Source organism: Elephas maximus, chromosome 8, assembly GCF_024166365.1.
Source record: "Elephas maximus indicus isolate mEleMax1 chromosome 8, mEleMax1 primary haplotype, whole genome shotgun sequence".
Taxonomy (NCBI): Eukaryota; Metazoa; Chordata; class Mammalia; order Proboscidea; family Elephantidae; genus Elephas; species Elephas maximus.
The window spans coordinates 42,407,495-42,432,598 of record NC_064826.1 but is presented as its reverse complement, the minus strand read 5'-3'; the positions used below and the strand labels follow the sequence as shown (position 1 = coordinate 42,432,598).

At 36.7% G+C, this 25,104-nt stretch overlaps 1 protein-coding gene across 1 annotated transcript in view; it reads right to left on the bottom strand.

The window, feature by feature from the left end:
* The window catches only part of COG5 (component of oligomeric golgi complex 5), a 317,777-nt gene that overhangs the window by 43,709 nt on the left and 248,964 nt on the right, over window positions 1-25,104 (bottom strand). Inside the window, exons 15-18 of the mRNA XM_049893477.1 lie at window positions 22,107-22,217; window positions 20,546-20,608; window positions 13,221-13,324; window positions 7,181-7,418 (exon numbers count right to left, since the gene is read on the bottom strand). Coding sequence (XP_049749434.1) covers window positions 7,181-7,418; window positions 13,221-13,324; window positions 20,546-20,608; window positions 22,107-22,217 — 516 coding nt within the window. The remainder of the gene's footprint in view (window positions 1-7,180; window positions 7,419-13,220; window positions 13,325-20,545; window positions 20,609-22,106; window positions 22,218-25,104) is intronic.

Genomic DNA, 25,104 nt, shown 5'->3' with positions numbered 1-25,104 from the left:
ATGGATCTATGTCTGGGTTCTCAATTCTGTTCCATTGGTCTATGTGTCTGTTGTTGTACCAATACCAGGCTGTTTTGACTACTGTGGCTGTATAATAGGTTCTGAAGTCAGGTAAGGTGAGGCCTCCCACTTTCTTCTTCTTTTTCAGTAGTGCTTTGCTTATCCGGGGCTTTTTTCCCTTCCATATGAAATTGGTGATTTGTTTCTCTATCCCCTTAAAATATGACATTGGAATTTGGATCGGAAGTGCGTTAAATGTATAGATGGCTTTTGGTAGAATAGACATTTTTACTATGTTAAGTCTTCCTATCCATGAGCAAGGTATGTTTTTCCACTTAAGTATGTCCTTTTGAATTTCTTGTAGTAGAGCTTTGTAGTTTTCTTTGTATAGGTCTTTTACATCCTTGGTAAGATTTATTCCTAAGTATCTTATCTTCTTGGGGGCTACCGTGAATGGTATTGATTTGGTTATTTCCTCTTCGGTGTTCTTTTTGTTGATGTAGAGGAATCCAAGTGATTTTTGTATGTTTATTTTATAACCTGAGACTCTGCCAAACTCTTCTATTAGTTTCAGTAGTTTTCTGGAGGATTCCTTAGGGTTTTCTGTGTATATAATCATGTCATCTGCAAATAATGATAACTTTACTTCTTCCTTGCCAATCCGGATACCTTTTATTTCTTTGTCTAGCCTGATTGCCCTGGCTAAGACTTCCAACACGATGTTGAATAAGAGCGGTGATAAAGGGCATCCTTGTCTGGTTCCCGTTCTCAAGGGAAATGCTTTCAGGTTCTCTCCATTTAGAGTGATATTGGCTGTTGGCTTTGCATAGATGCCCTTTATTATGTTGAGGAATTTTCCTTCAATTCCTATTTTGGTAAGAGTTTTTATCATAAATGGGTGTTGGACTTTGTCAAATGCCTTTTCTGCATCAATTGATAAGATCATGTGGTTTTTGTCTTTTGTTTTATTTATGTGATGGATTACATTAATGGTTTTTCTGATATTAAACCAGCCTTGCATACCTGGTATAAATCCCACTTGATCAGGGTGAATTATTTTTTTGATGTGTTGTTGGATTCTATTGGCTAGAATTTTGTTGAGGATTTTTGCATCAATGTTCATGAGGGATATAGGTCTATAATTTTCTTTTTTTGTAATGTCTTTACCTGGTTTTGGTATCAGGGAGATGGTGGCTTCATAGAATGAGTTGGGTAGTATTCCGTCATTTTCTATGCTTTGGAATACCTTTAGTAGTAGTGGTGTTAACTCTTCTCTGAAAATTTGGTAGAACTCTGCAGTGAAGCCGTCCGGGCCAGGACTTTTTTTTGTTGGGAGTTTTTTGATTACCGTTTCAATCTCTTTTTTTGTTATGGGTCTATTTAGTTGTTCTGCTTCTGAATGTGTTAGTTTAGGTAGGTAGTGTTTTTCAAGGAATTCATCCATTTCTTCTAGGTTTTCAAATTTGTTAGAGTACAATTTTTCATAATAATCTGAAATGATTCTTTTAATTTCATTTGGTTCTGTTGTGATGTGGTCCTTCTCATTTCTTATTCGGGTTATTTGTTTCCTTTCCTGTATTTCTTTAGTCAGTCTAGCCAATGGTTTATCAATTTTGTTAATTTTTTCAAAGAACCAGCTTTTGGCTTTGTTAATTCTTTCAATTGTTTTTCTGTTCTCTAATTCATTTAGTTCAGCTCTAATTTTTATTATTTGTTTTCTTCTGGTGCCTGATGGATTCTTTTGTTGCTCACTTTCTATTTGTTCAAGTTGTAGGGACAGTTCTCTGATTTTGGCTCTTTCTTCTTTTTGTATGTGTGCATTTATTGATATAAATTGACCTCTGAGCACTGCTTTTGCTGTGTCCCAGAGGTTTTGATAGGAAGTATTTTCATTCTCGTTGCTGTCTATGAATTTCCTTATTCCCTCCTTGATGTCTTCTATAACCCAGTCTTTTTTCAGGAGGGTATTGTTCATTTTCCAAGTATTTGATTTCTTTTCCCTCGTTCTTCTGTTATTGATCTCTAGTTTTATTGCCTTGTGGTCTGAGAAGATGCTTTGTAATATTTCGATGTTTTGGACTCTGCAAAGGTTTGTTTTATGACCTAATATGTGGTCTATTCTAGAGAATGTTCCATGTGCGCTAGAAAAAAAAGTATATTTTGCAGCAGTTGGGTGGAGAGTTCTGTATAAGTCAATGAGGTCAAGTTGGTTGATTGTTGTAATTAGATCTTCCGTGTCTCTGTTGAGCTTCTTACTGGATGTCCTGTCCTTCTCCGAAAGGGGTGTGTTGAAGTCTCCTACTATAATTGTGGAGGTATCTATCTCGCTTTTCAGTTCTGTTAAAATTTGATTTATATATCTTGCAGCCCTGTCATTGGGTGCGTAAATATTTAATATGGTTATGTCTTCCTGATCAATTGTCCCTTTTATCATTATATAGTGTCCTTCTTTATCCTTTGTGGTGGATTTAAGTCTAAAGTCTATTTTGTCAGAAATTAATATTGCTACTCCTCTTCTTTTTTGCTTATTGTTTGCTTGATATACTTTTTTCCATCCTTTGAGTTTTAGTTTGTTTGTGTCTCTAAGTCTAAGGTGTGTCTCTTGTAGGCAGCATATAGATGGATCGTGTTTCTTTATCCAGTCTGTGACTCTCTGTCTCTTTATTGGTGCATTTAGTCCATTTACATTCAGGGTAATTATAGATAAATAAGTTTTTAGTGCTGTCATTTTGATGCCTTTTTATGTGTGTTGTTGACAATTTCATTTTTCCACATACTTTTTTGTGCTGAGGCGTTTTTCTTAGTAAATTGTGAGATCCTCACTTTCATAGTGTTTGACTTTATGTTAGTTGAGTCGTTACGTTTTTCTTGGTTTTTGTCTTGAGTTATAGAGTTGTTATACCTTTTTGTGGTTACCTCATTATATACCCCTATTTTTCTAAGTAAAAACCTAACTTGTATTGTTCTATATCGCCTTGTATCACTCTCCATATGGCAGTTCAATGCCTCCTGTATTTAGTCCCTCTTTTTGATTATTGTGATCTTTTACCTATTGACTTCCATGATTCCCTGTTATGTGTATTTTTTTTTTAATTAATCTTAATTTGTTTGTTTTTGTGATTTCCCTATTTGAGTTGATATCAGGACGTTCTGTTTTGTGACCTTGTGTTGTGCTGATATCTGATATTATTGGTTCTCTGACCAAACAATATCCTTTAGTATTTCTTGTAGCTTTGGTTTGGTTTTTGCAAATTCTCTAAACTTGTGTTTGTCTGTAAATATCTTAATTTCGCCTTCATATTTCAGAGAGAGTTTTGCTGGATATATGATCCTTGGTTGGCAGTTCTTCTCCTTCAGTGTTCTGTATATGTCGTCCCATTCCCTTCTTGCCTGCATGGTTTCTGCTGAGTAGTCAGAACATATTCTTATTGATTCTCCCTTGAAGGAAACCTTTCTTTTCTCCCTGGCTGCTTTTAAAATTTTCTGTTTATCTTTGGTTTTGGTGAGTTTGATGATAATATGTCTTGGTGTTTTTCTTTTTGGATCAATCTTAAATGGGGTTCGATGAGCATCTTGGATAGATATCCTTTCGTCTTTCATGATGTCAGGGAAGTTTTCTGTCAGAAGTTCTTCAACTATTTTCTCTGTGTTTTCTGTCCCCCCTCCCTGTTCTGGGACTCCAATCACCCGCAGGTTATCCTTCTTGATAGAGTCCCACATAATTCTTAGGGTTTCTTCATTTTTTTTAATTCTTTTATCTGATTTTTTTTCTTTCAGCTATGTTGGTGTTGATTCCCTGGTCCTCCAGATGTCCCAGTCTGCATTCTAATTGCTCGAGTCTGCTCCTCTGACTTCCTAGTGTGTTGTCTAATTCTGTTATTTTATTGTTAATCTTTTGGATTTCTACATGTTGTCTCTCTATGGATTCTTGCAACTTATTAATTTTTCCAGTATGTTCTTGAATAATCTTTTTGAGTTCTTCAACAGTTTTATCAGTGTGTTCCTTGGCTTTTTCTGCAGATATCCTAATTTCATTTGTGATATCATTAAGCATTCTGTAAATTAGTTTTTTATATTCTGTATCTGATAATTCCAAAATTGTATCTTCATTTGGGAAAGATTTTGATTCTTTTGTTTGGGGAGTTGGAGAAGCTGTCACGGTCTGCTTCTTTAAGTGGTTTGATATGGATTGTTGTCTCCGAGCCATCACTGGGAAACTAGTTTTTCCAGAAAATCCGCTAAAAAAAAAACTGCAGTCAGATCCCTATCAGAGTTCTCCCTCTGGCTCAGGCTATTCAGATGTTAATGAAGCCGCCTGCGTGCAGTCCAAATCCCTGTGGGACGGTTCCCCGGCTCAGGTGCTGCTCTTTCTGCTCCAAGATCAGTCACTGCCTCCCGGGGACTTCTCCTAACGGCTGCGTCCCACGCCGCCCGTGGAACCGGCTAGTCCCCCTCCCGGGGTTAGTTCAGGGGGGTGGAGCAGGTCTCTGTGCTTGTGCCGTACCTGACTGGTATGCTGGCTCCAGGCTCTGGAAACAATCGCTGCTTCCCCGTATTAGTTCGTTCTCCGTCTCTAAATCTGTGTTTGTTGTTCAGGGTTCGTAGATTGTTATGTATGTGATCGATTCACTTGTTTTTCCGTGTCTTTGTTGTAAGAGGGATCCGAGGTAGCGTCTGCCTAGTCCGCCATCTTGGCTCCGCTGCTATTTCTGTTTTCTTGATTCCAGTGACTTCAATGGTTTTGCTTAATTTTGAATAAAAATTAACATAAATTTCTAATAATGAGACCCTTGAAAGGTTGATGCCTGCCATAAATACAAATGTCAGGGTCATGCTATTTAAGTGTTTTGACTGACCCCAGAAGAACACTTCTAACCAAGCATGATTCTGGAAGCTGAGGTACAACACAGGCAACTGCAGTTGTGGGAAGAAACCAACCCAAATGCACCAAAAACCAGGGGGAAATCACAACATAAGAGCTGGACAATATTTGCCAAAGTTAGTGGTCAGAAATATGACTATGATAATGCTTCCACCTGTGTTTCCTACGCTTGTGACTGCCACGATCTGGGAACCATCTTCAAGGTGAGTGCTGGGATGGTGTGAAACTGGGATGCACTGAACAGGGGTAAACAAAGGAGTCTGCTTCCCTCTACCACACAGATCGCAGCAACCAACTGCCACTGCAAGGCTGAAACCTATACTTTAAACACTGAGTAAATGGTGTGTGTATAAACACTTTTTCAATAGTTAAGATATGGAAAAGAGAATTGTTTGAGCCTAAGTTGGCAATACGGATTGATGAGTTTCATTTAACTAAAAGGAAGGGACCTGGGAAAAATCTGATTTATTGGGCAACATGTCTTAAGAAAGAAAGAATATTCAATAAAATCTGAATAATGCAGTTTTAGGAAGGCGGAAGCTCAACCCTGTCACAGGCCACGACACATTCTGAGCAGGTGCTAGCTGTAGTAGCAAGGGTTAAAGGATAACACTTTTCATCTTCCAAGACTCATAAGGAAACATATCATTAAAAAAAAACCAAAACAGAAACAAAAACCCTCTTTCCTACAGCATGCTCACTCATTTTGGCCATCTCCTGCTCGGCTGCCACTAATTGGACTTGAAGTGCTGCCTCCAGGAAAGTGACTCAAGAACCAGCTGGAGCAAAATGCAAATAAAACTGGTGGGGGAGGATGCCCAGCGGAGAGAAGATGAAAAACAAAATTAAGAAGGAAAGGGGAAAAGGAGAACAGAGTCGCATTTGAGTATAGCTTACTATGTTTTATGTTTTTAACAAATACGAACAGGCCTTGGTATATCACTGTGTTTTCATTTCAATAAGCAGTCTGTAACTCCAGTAGGGACAAGTAAGGTACTATTTATTTATAATTCTCTGTAAGTTGAAGTTTACCCGTATCAGGAAAGCAAAATGTGCAGGTGCCTAAGAAGGAGCCACACTAATGGTAATATTTAATTTCTGTTTTCATGCTGAGGCTCCTAAAGGCGTATTTCCCAAAAGCAGGCTCTTTTCTGTGGCCGAAAATGACTAATTGCTGAACCAACTGATATGCAAAGAGCCTGGCTCTAAAAACCCTTGGTTTGTGTTACCTGTTTTTTTTCTTTTGTGCAAATCATGTCATGTGTGAGGGAGTGTCTGACAACCATCATCCTGGTGCAAGCAGCCCATTTCCTTTCCTGGTGCAGGGACAATGAACCAGACATGCTCCCAGATACGCTCAGGGACAAATATTGACACTAACATTTATAGTTCCTAATAAGCAGGGAGGATCTGGCAAACCATATGAATAACCATTTGAATAACTATTTAGATTAGTAGAGCTAACAGCTTTGGAAGACTTGAAAAAAAGAATTCACCCTTGACATGCTATGTAAATTAGAGTCAGCTCGGGTTTCTGAATCTTCTAATGAGGATGTATGTTTGGGGTGTTTCTTCTTTGTCTCTGATACTATTGAAAGGCTTTTTAGAATCTGTCTAAGGGACAAAGGAAAAAAAAAAAAAAACCTTGCTAAAAGAGTTGATTAGGTTCTGATATTTTAATATCATCCCTCATCAACCACATAAGATAGCCTGGAATGATTTCAAGGCAGGTCACAGACAAGAAATGCACTCTATTGGGAGACCAAATAATCAGGTTCCATATATACTTGGACCACTGTGAATCAAAATGAATTAAAACACTGTCCTGGAACGCTGAGTGGCCACTAGAGAATCACAGCTGTAATGGCATCCTTTCTCTTTACATGACAACCAGGAGACCCCTGTCCCCTGTTTGAAAGGTTATTTCATTACCTATATCATTTTCCATCAAGGTCAATCAATTATTCTTATCAATACTGATCCTGTGGGAAAGTAAAATACTGAGAAAGCCCCATAGGACATAAAAGTAGAAAATGTTGCTTTACTGTGGAATGAGCTCCTTCACCTCAACCCTGAGATATCAAGGATTAGTTAGGATTATTTTATTAAATACAAAGAAAAAGTATCTGGTATAAAAGTATCGTTAAACTCTTTTTTTTTTTTTTTTAACAGTTTAAAATGGGCTTCCTTTTCTTCATGTTCTAACTTTAAAACACTGAAGAATACATATTTACTCTTTCATTTAATTAATATTGAGGCTGAAACACTTTTTTCCTTTGTAACTATGCATCAATTTACCTGTGCAAAATCAGCAGCAAGTCGCATCTTCCCGCTTTCCCCAAGAGGTCTTATGAGACTAGCATTGCGGACAAAAAGTTCAATTGCTCTATGGGCAATAGCTTTCGTGTTGTCGAAGACAAAATCCGAGCATTCAAAGTGTTTAAAGTAGTCACTCATAACTCTGGCAATGAAACCTTGTAGCTCCTTCATGTACAAAGAACAAGGCACCTCGAGTGTTCCTGAGCTGGATGATGACCTGCGAAAGGAGAAAAAAAAACAAAGAAGCAGCAATTTTCAGCACCAATGCACTAAACAGCACTGCTGGGGGGTTTTCCTCTTCTGCTTTTCTTATTTCAATTGTGCACAATTTTTTCCCTTAATGATATAAAAGGCATCGTTTATTTTTGCTAAAAGTTAAAGAACATAAAATAATGTTCAATTTTATTCTAAAGAGTATTTTTACATGCTGGGAGGATCACTGGAGAAGTTTTAGAAATCATTTGCCTAAAGATTAAGAATGGAGTAGGCAACCATCTGTCTCGGATGATCCAAGTGCCCTGCGTACCCCACCGCCTCTCAAGGTCTCTCAGCCTTACGACTCTTGATCCACTGACATGTTTTGCCTGGTAAGTGAATACATCAACACCAGATCCTGGGCTAACACTTTTTACTTTGCAATGGCAAAAATGCTGCCTGCCCCAAACAAATTCTTGGCGAAAAGAACTCAGCTCTTGTGCTATTTAATCTCATCAGCCCAATAGCAGAATTCTGACTGTGAAATTGGTTATCTAACAATACATATGGTATGCAATTCTTTCCTCCAGATGATGAGGTTTGGAAAGGCTTTAATTTGGATCAACAGATGATGCCAGCTGATGCTCCATGAAATACTATTTATAATTTACAAATGTTTATAATTGTTCTTTAAAGACTATATTAAAAGTGTACAATATTTATAGGAAAGAATTTATAGGAAATACAAAGGAAAGAAAATTAGAAATCACCTCAATGTAATTAGCTAATTAGATGAGCTCAGTGGCTACAAAGTGCTGAAACTTTTTTTAAAAATCAAGCGTTTCCATATACTGAGAATGACAGAGAAATTGATTATGGTCTAGAGAAGAGTAACAGATATGACTAAAATGCCTAGAGCAAGAGAATGTGTTGAATTAAATTATTCTCAGTGTGGCAATAGCTATTGTAAGTAGGACGCTGTCATGGATTAAATTGTGTCCCTGAAAAATATATGTTGAAAAATCTAACCTCTATGCTTGTGGTTATAATCCTATGTGGGAATGGATTGTCTCTGTTATATTAATGAAACAGGACTAAAAAAGATGCATTGCATTGGGCAAATCTGCTGCAAAGGACCTCTTTAAAGTGTTGAAAAGCAAAGATGTCACCTTGAAGACTAAGGTGCTCCTGACCAAAGCCATGGTATCTTCAATCACATCATATGCATGCAAAAGCTGGATGACGAATAAGGAAGACTGAAGAAGAACTGACGCCTTTGAATTGCGGTGTTGGCAAAGAGTATTGAATATACTATGAACTGCCAAAAGAATGAACAAATCTGTCTTGGAAGAAGTAAAACCAGAATGCTCCTTAGAAGCAAGGACGGCAAGACTGCATCTTACATCCTTCGTGCATGTTGGTCAGGAGGGATCAGTCCCTGGAGAAGGACATCATGCTTGGTAAAGTAGAGGGTCAGCAGAAAAGAGGAAGACCCTCAATGAGATGGACTGACACAGTGGCTGTGACAACGGCCTCAAGCATAACAATGATTGTGAGCATGGTGAAGGACTGGACAGTGTTTCATTCTGTGGCACATAAGGTTGCTATGAGTCAGAACTGACTCGAAGGCACCTAACAACAACAATGCCTATGGTTACAATCCTATTTGGGAATGGGTTAATGAGACTGCATTAGTGTAGGGTGTGTCTTGAGTCAATCTATTCCAAGATATAAAAGAGATTAAACAAGCAAGTGAGTGAGCAGAGATGGCAGAAGAGAGGATGCCAAGCCACATGAAGACGGCTCAGGAGCAAAAGCTCAGAAGAGACAAGGACCTTCCTCTAGTGTCAACAGAGAGAAAGCCTTCCTCTAGAGCTGGCACCCTGAATTTGAGCTTCTAGCCTCCTAAACCATGAGAAAATAAATTTGTTTGTTAAAGCCATCCACTTGTAGTATTTCTGTTATAGCAGCACTAGATAACTAAGACAGATGCTAACCAGAGCTTCTCCACATCCTGACACAGACAGAAATAGAGAAATTAGGTTTACATTTCAGCAGGAAGGGATTTTGTTGAGGTGTGTGAAAGCATGTCCTAACAATGGCAAGGCCTTTGACAGGTTCAGGGTGGAATATCTTTTTCCCCCCTCACAGGATGGAGTGCTGCTTGCAGTCTTCAAGAGGGTTTGATTTTCCCAGATTCAGACCATGGTATGGCCTAGCTTTATTGGAGTTTTGTCAATCCAAAAGGCTAGGTTACAAAAAAAAAAAATAGTTTCAATCTTTTTCACATCTTATCCTTTTATCAAAAGCACAGTTGTTATCTTGACACTACTCTGGATTGTAATCTGGTCAGTTGAAACAATGTCCTTGAATACTACAAAATAACATACTAAAACAATTTTCATAAACGTGTCAACATAGGTAAAATCTATGTTTTTTCTTTTTGTGTTTGTTAGACAAAATTTCAAAATATGTATTATCAATTCTCAGTGAGGACTATAAGCTTTATGTAAATTTACTAGAATACAAAACTTGCTTAGTGATTGCTAAAGCTCAGTTTTACCAATTATGTCAGAAGGTAAAGTGCAGCAGTAACTGTGCAAAAATTGCAGGGTCTTTATGACCCCCTGCATATAGAAATTGTAGGAAGAAGGACTAACCCACTGCACAACTGAAAAGTAGATGTTCACCTTCATGGCACTAATCTTTGTGTGTGTGTGTGTCCTCTGTACTCCTCAGAGATTGTCATCCTTCATTTCCAGGATCTAGCATCCTTCTACTTTTAAAGCCCCTCCTCCACCCCTATTCAAAACTGTCATCTGACATGACCAAAAGACAAAACCAACTCCACTGCTGTCCAGTTGATTCCAACTCACAGCATGAGTCATTTTATGCTAAATGGATGAGTTTCAATCCATGTGCTATGCCAATCAGACATTTACATTTTAAGGCTTCTCTAATTTGGAAAGAAACACACTGTTCCTATTAAATACATTTCAAATACCAGGAAACTGTTGAGGATTACATTTTAGATAGCAGGAGATTCTATAGCCACACTACATCTCAGATTGGCTTAGAAGGTTTATTCCTTTTACCTAGACTAGGTATGGAGTCCCTGGGTGGTGCAGTTAACACACTCGGCTGCCAACCAAAAGGCTGGCAGTTTGAGTCCACCCAGAGGCACCTCAGAAGAAAGTCCTGGTGACCTACTTCCAAAAAATCAGTCATTAAAAACCCTATGGAGCACAGCTCTGCTCTGACACACATGGGGCAGCCCTGAGTTGGAATTGACGGCAACTTTTTTTTTTTTTTTTAATGGAGGGATGGCCCTCTTATAAGATGAAGAAAAGTATTAGAAGTCAAATTATTCAATTCTACTTCTGTTCTGACACCAACTGCAAATGCACTACTTGTTCCTATAACCCCAACCACCAGTTAGGTCAGATCTCACAAGTTAAAAGAACACAGTCCTCTAGAATGCTCAGACATCAGCCACAAACTTGGGCGTCCCCAGGTCCCTCTCCCTTCTCACCTGCTGACTACAAATTTGGGGTTCCCTGTATCCACTCAGGATGCCAGCCATAAGCTCAGTGGTCCCCAGAGCCCCCTCATTTCTGACCTGCTGGCTCCCACTACTCCCTTGGGCTCGATAATTCACTAGAATGACTCACAGAACTCATGAAAGAACTATACTTAAAATTATAGTTTTATTATAACGAAAATGATACAAATGAAGAGACACATAGGGGAAGGTCTAGGAGGGTTTCCAAGGTGGAGCTCCCACGTCCCAAAGAACATGCTACCCTCCCAAGCACCAATGTCTTTCGCCAACAAGGAAGCCCATGGAGATTTATATTGGGATCTCATTACGCAGGCAAGATTGACTGAATCACCCCCTGTGATTGAACTTACTTTGGCCACCTTCCACTGAGGTTGGGCAATACCAGGTGGTGGATCTCTCTGGCCTGGTCAACCCCCACCTAAGCATCACCTCATTAGCATAACCTGTTAGGTAGTTGTGGTCTGAAGCCTTCATCAAAGACACTTAAATCACTGAGGAAATTCCAAGGTTTTAGAGGTTATTTCTCAGGAACCAAGGGCAAAGACAAAACTCCCTAGGTAAAGTTAATTGTAAACCCCACAAAAGGTGATTAACTTTTTGAATAGTTTAATCCAATTTCACTTTATATTTCATGTAAGCCATACTTACGTAAAAATGATATAAATACCAATAACAAGATTCTAGAAAGTGGAAAAATTACCTCCATGGGACAGAGAAATGCTTTAAATACACTATAAAGCAGCAGCGTTTCACACTCCTAGATGGCCACGTAAGGAGAACAACTATCAGCAGAATCTCAAATGGCTGTTGTATGTAAACTAAAAAAAAAAAATGAGCTGAAATAATCATCAAAAGCCATTTGGGAAAAAAAACAAAAAACAGAATGCTATGCACCTTAAAAGAATGCTTTAAACTCTTGGCAACCTACCAATTAAAGACCTAATCTGGCTCACTTGTAGTTAAGCAAATTAGGGAAAACATACCTATCTGGAAACGAACTTTCAATGTCTAATGTGTTATCTGTAGGCACTAGTAGCTGCTCACCAACACAATTAATAAGTATATGACTACTCTTATTATAAGATAAGCCTTCAAAAATCACCTCTTTTTTGTGCCTCTTTCAGAAGCATTCATGATTGATCTAACTGGGCTATTTCGAATCACTTTTGAACAAAATCCAGTTTCCTCTCAAACATTGGTAATCAGCAGTTTTACATTCTATCTCCCACTGAATTCCAAATACTACTGCATTTTTTATAGGACTCACTTTAGCCTTCTGCGATTCATACCATTATTAAAAACAGAGACTGAACATTTGACACTTCAAAGAGTATTATGCAAATGAAGTGATAAGTTATTTGAATAAGTAAAGGATAGTGAAATAATCACATTATCAATTTTTCTACAAACAGCTAAACCAGTGGCTGAAAATTTAATGAAGTAGATATTCTTTTAAACAACATGGATATAAAAGAAACAGGATAGTTCAAAAATAGCAGCTTAGAATATATTAATATTTGAATGTTCAGCAATAGTGTATGGTTCAGTTCAAAAACTCTCTCTAAGCATGTCCAAATAATACTGCAAATTCTCCATAGACACTTTTCTAATACACTCCAACTCAACCAAAACCATTTTACTCTAAAAAAGTTTCAACAAACACTGGGTTAGAAACTATGACTCCTAGTCTCAAGATGCACAGGGTACAGATAAGCAATGCCCATACAGAACAGCTATAGAGTGATACCAGGGTGTTTCTGGCTAAGTGTGACATCACCACGTTAGACCGCCTCGGAAACTACGAGAAGGGAAAATCAGTCCTGGAAGGACTGGGGCAGAAGCTTTCCCTCCAAGCCAGAGCAGGGCTCGGAGAAGCACAGGCAGGGTGTTTTAAACAGGGAATGCCATGCTTGTGCCAGCAGATAACAAAGGGGATGAAGTAGAGGATATCTGTGGGGGCAAGGAAAAAGACTGGAAAGGGAAGATGGGGCAGCTTCCAGAAATTCAGAAGTGCCAAGTTGCATCCTGTAGACTTTAATGATGTTATGTTTCAAGGGGAGGACAGAAATGATGAAAATAAGCATTGAAAATTTTAATCTGCTAATGGCACTCACAATGGATAAAGTAGGGAGAGATTGGAGGCCACCCACATCACAGGAGGAACAGGCCCTAGAAGACAGGTGGCCTAGGAGGCAGGGTGGAGGTGTGAATGAAAAACAAAGGAAATAAAGGTCAGTGGACCTTCTGATTAAAAGTTATTACCCAGAAAAATCTTCCTGATGCATGGTGATGATTATGGCCTCTATCGCATCTCCCACTGAAGTCAGTAAGGGCTGCATAGCATTTCCCATGAGAGCATGAATTGTCTGAAAAGAAGAAAAAGGAAGGGGAGGCAAAATTAAGGAAAACCAACGCAAAGGATTCTGAGATCTGAGAAGCACTTTGACTAAAAGTTTTCACTTTACATCAAATTCAGACTTACATAGTTTAACTATAACAACAGAAGTCCTCTCATCTCCCTGACTGCTGGCAGTAATGATTTTTAAGGCATGTAATATGTAGAACACAGCATTAAAGATTTCAACTCCTCACCCCTCTCATTTTTCCAAAAGGTTTAGTGGTTAAACGAGCCCCTCGGGAAAGGGCAGACAGATGTGAGAAGACAAGAGCAGTGGTGCTCGTAAGTAAAGATCACATGAACACTTTCTTTTTTTAGGTTTCTCGAAAGAGTAAGGCAGAGTGAAAGTATTCTTCAAAAAATTAGAAAAATGTTGTATGCTTTTAACCAGAGTGAATACAACACCTATATTGGTGATTCTTGTACAGCAGAACAGACAGGCATTTTGTGAATTTGGTTTCTATTTAGAGCTCTACAGCCGTGATTCTCCAGTGATTTTGTCTCCCACAGGACACTGGCAATGTTTGGAGGCATTTTTGATTGTCAGAGGGAAGGGATGTGATACAGCATTTAGTAGGTAGCAGTCAGGGATCCTGCTAAACATCCTACCAATGCATGGGCTTGCACATGACAGCCCCCACAACAAAGAATTACCTCACCTAAAATGTTAATAGTGGAGAGGCTGAGAAACACTGCTCTATAGTGAAGTATAGCCATTGTTAGTTTATGTAAGACTGTAGGCCTTAGTTTGAAGTTTTTAATGTGAAAATATTAACTGGGCCTCAGTAAATACTCAAAATGGAAAAATTTAAGTACATTATAAACGCTTCAATGATGCTTACATACAACGAAGATATACAGCTTCTGCTCATACAAATGATCAAAATCAATGACAGATGGTTAAATGGGATATTTATTAAATTCCTAAATGTCCTCTCTAGCCCTTACTCCCCAGTAAAAATAAAATTACCATATACTGGAGCAACAGGGTATGTGCATACATACAGTTTACCTTCAAAGAGTTCATAGTCTAGTGGTAGTAGGTAAGTTATAATATAGCAGGATATGTCCTCTAACAGGGAACATCATGGGAGGAACCCTCAATTCATGTTGACAGGATATGATAAATGACAGGTGTTGCTTGAACTGAATTTCAAAGGACAAGTAGGTAAGAGCCAGGTGAAGAATGGTGGTGTTGGGAGCACATATGTTAAAGGCATAGGAGCTGGGAAAGGTGATGCATTTGAGAAACTGCAAAGCATTCAATACAGACGGAGTATAAAGTGCCTGCCTACGTGGGAGAGGCAGCAAGGGATGAGCTTTGTGTAAGCTGCCAAGGAGCTGGGAATTTATCTCATAGGCGCTGGAAAACCAATGATGGGTTTTAAGCAGTGAAAAAATGTAGGTAAAGATTTGAATTTCAGAAAAATCATGTTGGAGAGCTGACTGGATAAACAGACTAAAAACAGAGGAATGAATTAGGAGGCCACGGTAGTGATATAGTTGCAAAACGATGAGTGCCTCTAACAAATAGAGGCAACAGAACAGAGATGAGGAGACAAATTGGAAATACAGTAGGATTTGGTAATTAGATTTGGGTAACATGGAGTGGAAACATTTAAGGTTACACTTAGATTTTTTTTTTCTTTAATGATTTGGTGGTATTACTAACTTAATATGTAAATCGGAAGAAACTATAAGTTGATCTGGGGTAAAGGGAGGAGGGAGAGAAGGTGATTAGTTCAGTTTTGGACATGAGTCTGAAGTGTCCATTGGAAGTACAGAGGCGTATCAAGTAGGTACTGAGATATTTAAATTTGTACTTCCTGAGAGACATTTTGACTAAATTTGGTAATACTGGCCTTTAGGATGGGAGATGAAGCCAAAAGAGTCAATGGGATGCCAGAGGACGGTGTGTGGAGCAAAAAGGCCAAATGACACTTTAAGATCAGGTAGAGGAAGAGGAGCCCCTGAAGGCTTAAGAGGTTATAACATTTATTAATTACCCACTATGTGCTAGTGCTTACATATAATAATATAATTTAGAACTCAACTAATCCTTCCTCAAAGCTTTACTACAATCTCCAACTTAAAGATGAGGCATCTAAAGTAATTCATAGATGGGCAAACTGAAGTGAAGTGAAGGAGACTGCCCAAAATCATAAACAAGCAAGAGGAAGAACTGGAATTTCCTAGATATCACTGGCTCCAACGGGCTTTTAGTTACACTATGCCACTGGGCAGAGAAATTGGAAGAGACTAAAGAGTATGGTGGAACTAAACAGACAAGAAGATTTCAAGAAGGGAGAGTGGATTTTCCACTTTCAGTATGAAGGAGTGAGTGTCTAACTAGAGAACCTCCCACAAGTAACTCTGGAAAAAATATAGAAAATAAAACAAAGAAAATAACAACAACAAAAATCTACTAGAAGATCTCTGGAGAAAGAAAAAAAGCAGGTAGTTTTAAAGGGCTGCAGAAACCTAGAGCAAGCAACCAGAACAGAATGAGGAGTATTACGTTTTTTGTGGCTTTGCTTTAATGATGGCTATAGTCATTTTTTTTTTTTTTTAAAGTCATGAGTTGGAATCGACTTGACGGCACTGGGTTTGTTTTTTTGGTATAGTCATGATAGTTGCAAGGCTAGGTGGCTAAAAGTCCAAGGGAAAAACAAACAAACAAAACTTCTGTCTTTCAGGTTAGAGAAACAACAAGAATGAGCCCTAGGTGAACCAGGGCTGCTAGAGAGAGAGAGAACCTCAGAAAGGAGAGAGTCAGAGAAGAATGCCTAAATCTGTGTTTAAACTCAGCAGTAGTCTTCAGATGACTCATTAACTGTGTATGTGCAGAGCAAACTAAAAGTGGCTTGCAATTAAGGCTTAAATAACAAAACTGAGATTTGAGGCATGACCAACTGCAGGTATGACAATCTATAGTTTGAATCTAATCAAGTTAATTGCTTTTAAAGCAAAAACATCAACATTCTTTGGAGCAATGTAAAAAATTGTGAGTCTCCAGAACATAACATTCACAATGTCCAAGATATAAGTGAAAATTAATAAATATGCAAAGAGCTAGGAAATGGTACCACTTTTCAAGGGAAAAGATAATCAACAGATACCAACCCTGAGATGACTCATATCAATAAATGCATTACATGTTAATGGACTAAACACTCCAATTAAAAGAAAAAGATTTTTCAGAACGGATGAAAAGGTAAGACCCAACTGTATGCTTGATACCAAAGCTTGACAAAGATAACACAAGAAAACACTACATATTGATACACACTAATACGTCTTATCAACACAGATGTAAACATCCTTAACAAAAATCTAGGTAAATCAAATCCAGGAATACATAAAAAGAGTAATAAATAATGACCAAGATTGGTTTAATATTTGAAAATAAATTGTTTAATGTACTTTATTAACAGAATAAAGGATAAAATAATATGATTATTTCGATAGATACAGAAAAAAGATATTAAATGAAATTCAACACCATTTATGATCAAAAGCCCCAGTAAACTAGGTGGAGAAGGGAACTTGTTCAACCTGATAAAGGCCATCTATGAAAAACCTATAGTTTAAATCATACTGAAAATAGTAAAATACTGAACACTTCTCAGCAGATTAGGAACAAGTGAAGGAGGTCCACTCGCCAGTTATATTCAACACTGTACTGGAGGTCCTAGCCAGGTAAACAACACATGGAAAAAGAAGGCATAAAGATCAGAAAGAAAGAAGTAAAACTGTCTCTATTTATATATGGTGTGATGGCTTACATAGAAAACTTCATAGCTGTGTGAAAATATAAAAAAAAAAGTATAGCTTTGGGAAAATATGAAACAGAAAGAGAAGACAGCATCTTAGTGAATGCCTTCATTTATAGTATGGATTGAGGATTAGCAACTACAAAGGAAAGTGAGATGCCAGAGTCTTCTCTGCAGGAGAAAGTGTAGAGTTCATAACACCTTTTAGACATCAAAAAGAGATTAGTTTATATTTCACATGTGATTTATACAGCAAGGAAGTGTGTTATATGTTTCAAAAATATTTACCTAAAAATATTTACGAGAAATATACTGGAGCTTCAGCAATATGGAATATACCCCTCTGCAGAGTATCAAACCCCCACAATAAGGGAGAAAAATAGCATTACCATAAATTTAGCAATTCAGTCACTATCTGCACAAGACAATCTGAGCAAAAAGGTACAAAATTACTAGGGTAAGGTGTTTAATGCCATTTATAGCCAACATGGAAACCCTGGTGGTATAGTGGTTAAGTGCTACGGCTGCTAACCAAAGGACTGGCAGTTTGAATCTGCCCGGCGCTCCTTGGAAACTCCATGGGGCATCTTTACTCTGTCCTATAGGGTCACTATGAGTCAGAATCGACTCGACTGCACTGGGTTAGGTTTGGTTTTTTCACAGCCAACATGGTTAAAAAAAAAATGACTCCAAATGTATATTCATTAATACTAATAATGCCATACAGACATATTAGATAATGTTCATAATATGTGATGATGAGTCTCAAGCCTAAAATGACATTTAATTTTGGATAAAGTCTCAGCAAGTTAGAGAAGACTATTATATATCTATACCTGTTTTTTCAAGTAAGTAAAAAAGTATGCTTAGTATCTTATCAAATAATAAAAGGATACCAGTTTTGGGGTATAGTCATTTCTGTATTATAATATTCTATCCATAATTCGGAATGATTTAATGCTTTCTACAGTTTTATGAAATTCCAGGTTCTCTTTTTTCCTTTAAGTCAGAGGGTTTTATTTTGTGTTTACTTAACATGTCATAGTATTTTTTGTAAGGTTTAACTAAAAAATAAAGTCAAAACTGTTTCATTGAATTATTTTAACATAAGCAGTTAAGTCTCTAATGCAGGGCCACTGCAGGAGGGCCTTCGACTTATTGCTTAGTCTTCTCTTAAGAAGGGCAAAATCAGCAATACCTCAACAAGCTACAGCACCCAGCCACACACAGCAACGGTCCCGCTGAGCAAGCTTCAGAGTCAGGGCTGGAGCCCAATATCGGGGCAATTTTTCTTGCACTGGCTCTAACTCCCAACCAAAGTGACTAGTAAGAGTAATAACCTTTGTTGTATGTTAAAATATAGATTAAGAGAGCCTAACCTAGACTCAATTATAGTCTTTGGGGAATTTCTGTTTTTAACTTTTCCAGATAATTTTTATCATCAGGCAAACTGAAGACCTTGTTTTAACCTACAAATTGAGTTTTCCAACTATGGGTTGTGACCATTTGTGGGTCATGATCAGAACGTTTTAAAAAGTAGTACATTAGTATTTTCTAGAAAATATCACCAAAGTAAGGGTAAGTATTGTTTGTGAAATTTTTTGTCAATTACAAAAACGTATATAAGCAATTACATATGTGTGCATATATTTGTAAATGCCCATGTATTGTGAACAGAGTCAGGAAGTAAAATGCATTTCTCATTCTGAGTAGTGATAAAAAATGTTTGATAGCTACTACTAGAAGACAGAGGAAAAAATGTGGAAATGTAGAAAAGAAGACTACATTTGCTCCTTGCCTACAGCCTAGGATGTTAAGATCTTTTGGTTTGTCACACTGGCCCAATTTTATGATATTTTTATGATCATGAATAAATTTGACAACTCATACTAAAAACAATTATTTTATTATGAAAGCTTTAACAATATTTAATCATGAGATGAGCACACTGGAGAAAAGGATACAAGAAAACTTCTAAGTATACTTTTACCATGCTACGGGAAGAGAAACTGTTTCAGTCTCTTAGCCTCAATGAGTCAAATGCATACAGATATGAATGCAGTGCCCTTAAGTTTTTACGGCCGGTTAAATTTTCATCCATGTAACCTATGGTTAGCCCCTGACTTCAGAAGTTTCCTTCTCCTTTAGAATCTATGACATTGTACTCTCCCAATTCACTTCCTCTAATGGTTCTTTCTTTGTCTCCTCCTTACTCTCTAAAGGTAAGTGTTTCTCCTTGGAGTTTTGGGGGCCCCTATCTTTTTTTTTTTTTTAACTATCTCTCAGTGATGTAAATCCAAACTAATATTTGACATCTATTACTTTTGTGTACATATACTGTACCATTTTATAGATGCAGAAACTAAGGCAAGAGAGAGCTTATTAACTTCTTTGAGATCATTCCGCTAATTAAATAGCTTAGGTGACATTCATTTCCAGGTAGTTTGGCTCCAGAATCCATGCTCTTAATTACTACACTATACTGTCTCTAGTAAGAAGTATTTAATATATATTTAGTAAATTAATGAATCGATATGGTGGCAAGATGTAGTAGATACAACTCGTTTGAGTTAATGAGGTATGGGTTTAAATCTGTCCAGCTGTTTACCAGTTGTATGACCTTGAGTAAATAATTATTTCTAAATCTAATTAAGTGGGAACAATAATACATAACTTGAAGGGCTGCTATAATATTTCAATATATTGCATAAGCCTGGCAAACAGTAGGAAATAAAGGATAGCTATTACTGTTGACAGAATGAATGATTTACTTGTTTTTTTAAAGAGATACCTACCATCAATTGCATATGGCTCTAAATCTCATACCAACCCTATTTTTTTTTAAAACTTCCTGAATATTAGAAAAGGGGTATATATTTATGTTACTGTATCAAAACAATGAGAGTACATCCTGATTTTATACCTTACAAATCAACTGCAAAGTAGGGTTTCTCACCCTTAGAATTACTGACTGTCTGAGGCATTGCAAGATGTTTTGCAGCTGCCAGTAGCACCCCTCTCCCAGTCATGACAATCAAAAATGTCTCCAGATATTGCCAAATGTCCCCTAGGAGACAAAACCACCCCTGGTGGAGAACCACTGCTTTAATGGAATAATACTGGGCTGCACTGCCCTAAGATACAGTGAATACTTGTAGAACTCTTGCTTCTGTGTATTCAATTGTCATAAGTAGAACACAATCTGTGGGCACCAATGGAGTCTATTTTTAAACTCTATTTTTAAATCATATAGAAATAATAACACAAATGTATTCTCTCCATGATAAATATCAACATGTTACTTTTGGTATATCTAGAGGATTCTGAATCATTTTTAAAATGTAACATCTTCCATTCAAACAAATCAAAAATCCACTTTGATCTATAGAGTCAAAAATTAAATTATTTTCTTTTACCTTTAGGGCTGAAATTATAGTTTGCTCAGCTGCTGGTGGGAATGCATTTTGACTGGAAACCACCTAGAATAAGGTTTTAATACAGATACAATTTTGTTTAAGTCATTTATTTCTCTAATACTAATTTTGATCATAACATGATAAAGTTGTTTTTATAAACTGCATATAAAAATACTATCATTACATTATAGTAGTATCTCATAAAAAATGTTTTAAAAACCCATTGGAATTTATTAATAAAGATAGGTTGGAAAATACTTCAGTGTACAAAGCAAATATGTACTTCAAATAACTGAAATATTAAGAACATTAAGAGTTTTCTTTTATTCACTTTAGGTAGGTTTTCATTATAAAGTTTAACTGGAAAAGGTCAGTATAAAGCCATATTTACTTATTTCTTTTAAAAAATTCACTTTTCACATGGGATCCCAGACTGACTTTAATTTTCAACAAGTCTTTAAAATACAAATGTCAGTCAGACATTTCCCTTTTTACAAATCAATGCAAACATTATAAAAAGTCTGGAAGTATCAATAAAGACATTTAAATCAGGCTGAAACAGAATACAATCTTTCATTGCTTATGGTACTTTAGAGTAATAAAGGAAATGGAAAATATAACGTTTAGTGTTTTTTATAATTTTATTTTCCTGAGATATACCTACTGATACCCTTTAAAATATATTTTGTCTAGTATTTGAAACATACATTTTAGAAATGCCTAATTGATTAAAGGACTTGTTAAAAATTTTAAATAACTGATTAATAGTTACCTATAATTATTCTAAAATACAACCTAGCATATTTAACTTGGTATTAGAGATCAAGTTTCAAAAATATCATCTAACCTTGAGTCTCCTTCAGGTCTTTTAAATATTTAACTTCCTACTTATTAAATATTTGGCAAATGCTCTATAGAGAATTATTAAACACACTGTACTCAAAAGTCAAAGATTGGGTTGAAAGTGCTAATTTCCTAATAATTATGAAGGGTTCATCTTAGACATAACATATGAAGGCAAACAAGTTAGTTCAGCCTTTTCTTTCAAATGTACCAGGAGAACTGCAAAAAGAAAAGACGACATATACTCTACTTGCAAGTAGTCATCAATGGTATCAAAAAACTTAGTTTTTAAAGCCACTCTGTTCCACAATTTTTGTGCAAAGATAGAAATTTTTTGACATCTTATTTTGTCTTTAGCTTTGCTAAAATTAACTACCATCCACAAAATATCCAACTATGCTTTTCAATACGTATGAAACACATACTGTTTACACTTGACTCATTTATTCAATAAATTTGAGTATACCAACCAAAACTTGAGAATCTACAGCTCTTGCGTTTTAAACCAAATGTACAGACAAAAAGTCATACGAACAGTAAAAGCCAGGATGAAAGAAAAAGCTTATTTTACAATTATATTTTCATTGCTGCATTCTTAAAAAAAAAAAAACTGGAATGAATACTAATTCATAAGCTGTCTAAATCTGATGTAAGAAGAAAGAAGAACCTGAAATTAAGTCAAAAGAGCTTCATTAAAATAAAGCAAGATAAAGGTTACCTTTGCTACTGACTGGTGTAACTTATACAATGAATTCACTACCGCCACATTTCTTCTCTGCCCTTCAGTAAGAGGCCCAATCACCTGACTTGCATCTCCTTGTGTGCAGAGCTGTAAGAATTCAACACAAAAAGAAATTACTAATTGAGAGTCCAGAAATAAGCCCAGGTGTCTACTGTCAATTAATTTTCAACAAGGGTGCTAAGTTCACTCAATGGGGGCACTGCAGCATTTTTTACAATATCTTAATGGTAGAAACAACCCAAATGTCCATCAATAGAGGAATGGATGAACACAACGTGGTATAGACATACAATGGGATACTACTTAGCTATAAAGAGAAATGAAGCTCTGATGCAACATGGATGGATGAACAGTGAGAACATAATGATAAGTGAAATAAGTCAGAAACAAAACAACAAGAATTGTATGATCCCACTTGTAAGAAATATCTAGAATAGGCAAAAGCATAGACAAACATTTATTAATGGTTACCAGGGAATGAGGGGAAAAGAGAAAGAGTAGTTATTCTTTAAGGGTACTGAGCTTCTGTTCAGGGTAATGAAAAGGTGTTGGGAATAGACAGTGGTGATGGTTACACGACACTGTGAATGTAATTAATGTCACTGAACTATACAATTAAAAATGATTAAACTGGCAAATTTTATGTTATATATACTTTATCACAACAAAGTTTTCAAAAGAAATTACTAAAATGATGGTTCATACACACACACACTTCTTTAACTGGGGAAGAATGTGCCCCTCTGACAAAAAAAATGCTAATTGGAAATATTTAGGTCTGGTTACAATTTTGGACTTTAGGCAGTGCGAGGAACCTGTGTAGACATAAAACTTTGGATGTGGAAGCCAAATTAGTCTTGGACAGGAAAAATATATCTCTTAATACTTTAGAGATGATGGACCGTTGAGGCCCCAGTCTCAGTCTGTTCTATTATTCCTAGGGAACACTTCCTGACAATTGCCAATAGGCTTCTCTCTATTAAAAAAACTCAGAAATGAACAAGGAAGGGAGAAAGGGAGGGAAGAAGGGGGGATGGGAAAGAGGAGAAAGGAAGGAAAGAAGGGAAAAAGAGAAAGAAACCCAAATTCCATGAATCTTTGACAGCCATCATGACAAGCCGGTGAAATTACTCTTATTTTTCATAGAATTAAAAAAAAAAAAAAGTTGCCAAAGATTACACTGTGCATGGATGATCAGTAAAAGTACTATTAAAAACTCTGTACTCCTTACCTTAAATTTACGTCTCAATGCATCAGTTTTAGAGAAGAGGGCATAGCAAGTTTTAATTAATCTAAAACTGTTACAGTTGGAATTTGAGGTAAAAAAAAAATCCATGTATCAACCATTTTCAAATTGATCAGATTTTATCTAATACTCTGTAATATTCAAGATTTAAAAATAAATTAAATATGCACAGGACAAATAAGATACAATGCAAGTAACTCTCTGAATGTGGGTGCATGTTTCAAACGTAACAAAAAATTAGCCTTTGAGCAGAGTTGAAACTAACAGCATTTTCCCTTTGTTATAGTGAGCCAAATAAAATAAGAGGAAAGAAATACTATTTTTTTTCTACTTTCCTTTTATAAACACACACACATAAACTTTTCAAAATCAAATCTGATTTCCACTTGATCAATTCTTGATTACTTGTAATAAAGGGAGAAAAAGTATGAAAAATTACAATTAAAAGAAAGAGAGCTTTGTTAAAGTTCAACACACAATGGATGGCTATTTAATCAAACAAGCTTTTTGACTTCAGCTTAAATAATTCAACTTAGCTTGCATTTCCTCATGGATCTAGATGGTTATCAACTTGCAATGAAGTTGTGTTCTAAAACGGTCATTTATAAGTTGGTGGTCTACAAAAAACATATTTTTCCGTAGAAACTGTTAAAAAAGAATGGTTAGAGTCTCAAAAGAGCCCACAAAATGCAGGTTAATGACTAATGCTCTGTGCTCCCAGGAAAAAGCAGATGATGAGCTCTGTCATATGATTATGAAAGGGAAAGTCTCCTGAATAAGCCTCTTTGGAAATTAAAGTGGCAATGGTCAGTGAAATCAGTGATTGCCATAGCTCAGGGGGGTCAGATGGTCACTATACGTATTTATCTATAATGGACATCTAAAATTTATGAGCTATAGCTGTATAATCTTTAAAATCCTATCTTTTTAATTTCTCTTGAGACTCTTTACAAAGAATTAAAGAACAAAAGAATAGAAAAAAAATTTCTTATATTATTGCAATTTATTTTATGTAACTGAATTTACATAAAATTTACAGCCTTCAGTATGAATTACATCTCGACATAAAGAAAACAAAAATCCCCACAACTGGACCAATAAGCAACATCATGATAAACGGAGAGAGTACTGAAGTTGTCATGTATTTCACTTTACTTGCATCCACAATCAATGCCCAGGGAAGCAGCAGTCAAAAAATCAAATGACATGTTGCATCAGGTGAATCTGCCGCAAAAGATCTCTTCAAAGTGTTAGAAAGCAAAGATGTCACTTTGAGGACTAAGGTGTACCTGACCCAGACATGGTATTCTCAATTGTCTCATATGCATGCAAAAGCTGGACAATGAGCAAGAAAAACCAATGAATAATTGATGCCTTTTAATTATAGTGTTGGTGAAGAATATTGAATATACCATGGACTGCCAAAAGGAACAAATCTGTCTTGGAAGAAGTACAATCAGAACGCTCCTTAGAAGTGAGGATGATGAGACTTTGTCTCACATACTTTGGACATGCTATCAGGAGGGACCAGTCCCCGGAGAAGGACATCATGCTTGGTAAAGCAGACAGTCAACAAGAGTGGAATACCCTCAACGATATGGACTGACACAGTGGCTGCAACAATGGGCTCAAACATAGCAATGATTGTGAGGATGGCACAGGACCAGGCAGTGTTTTGTTTTGTTGTACATAGGGTCTCTATGAGTTGGAACCGACTCGATGGCACCT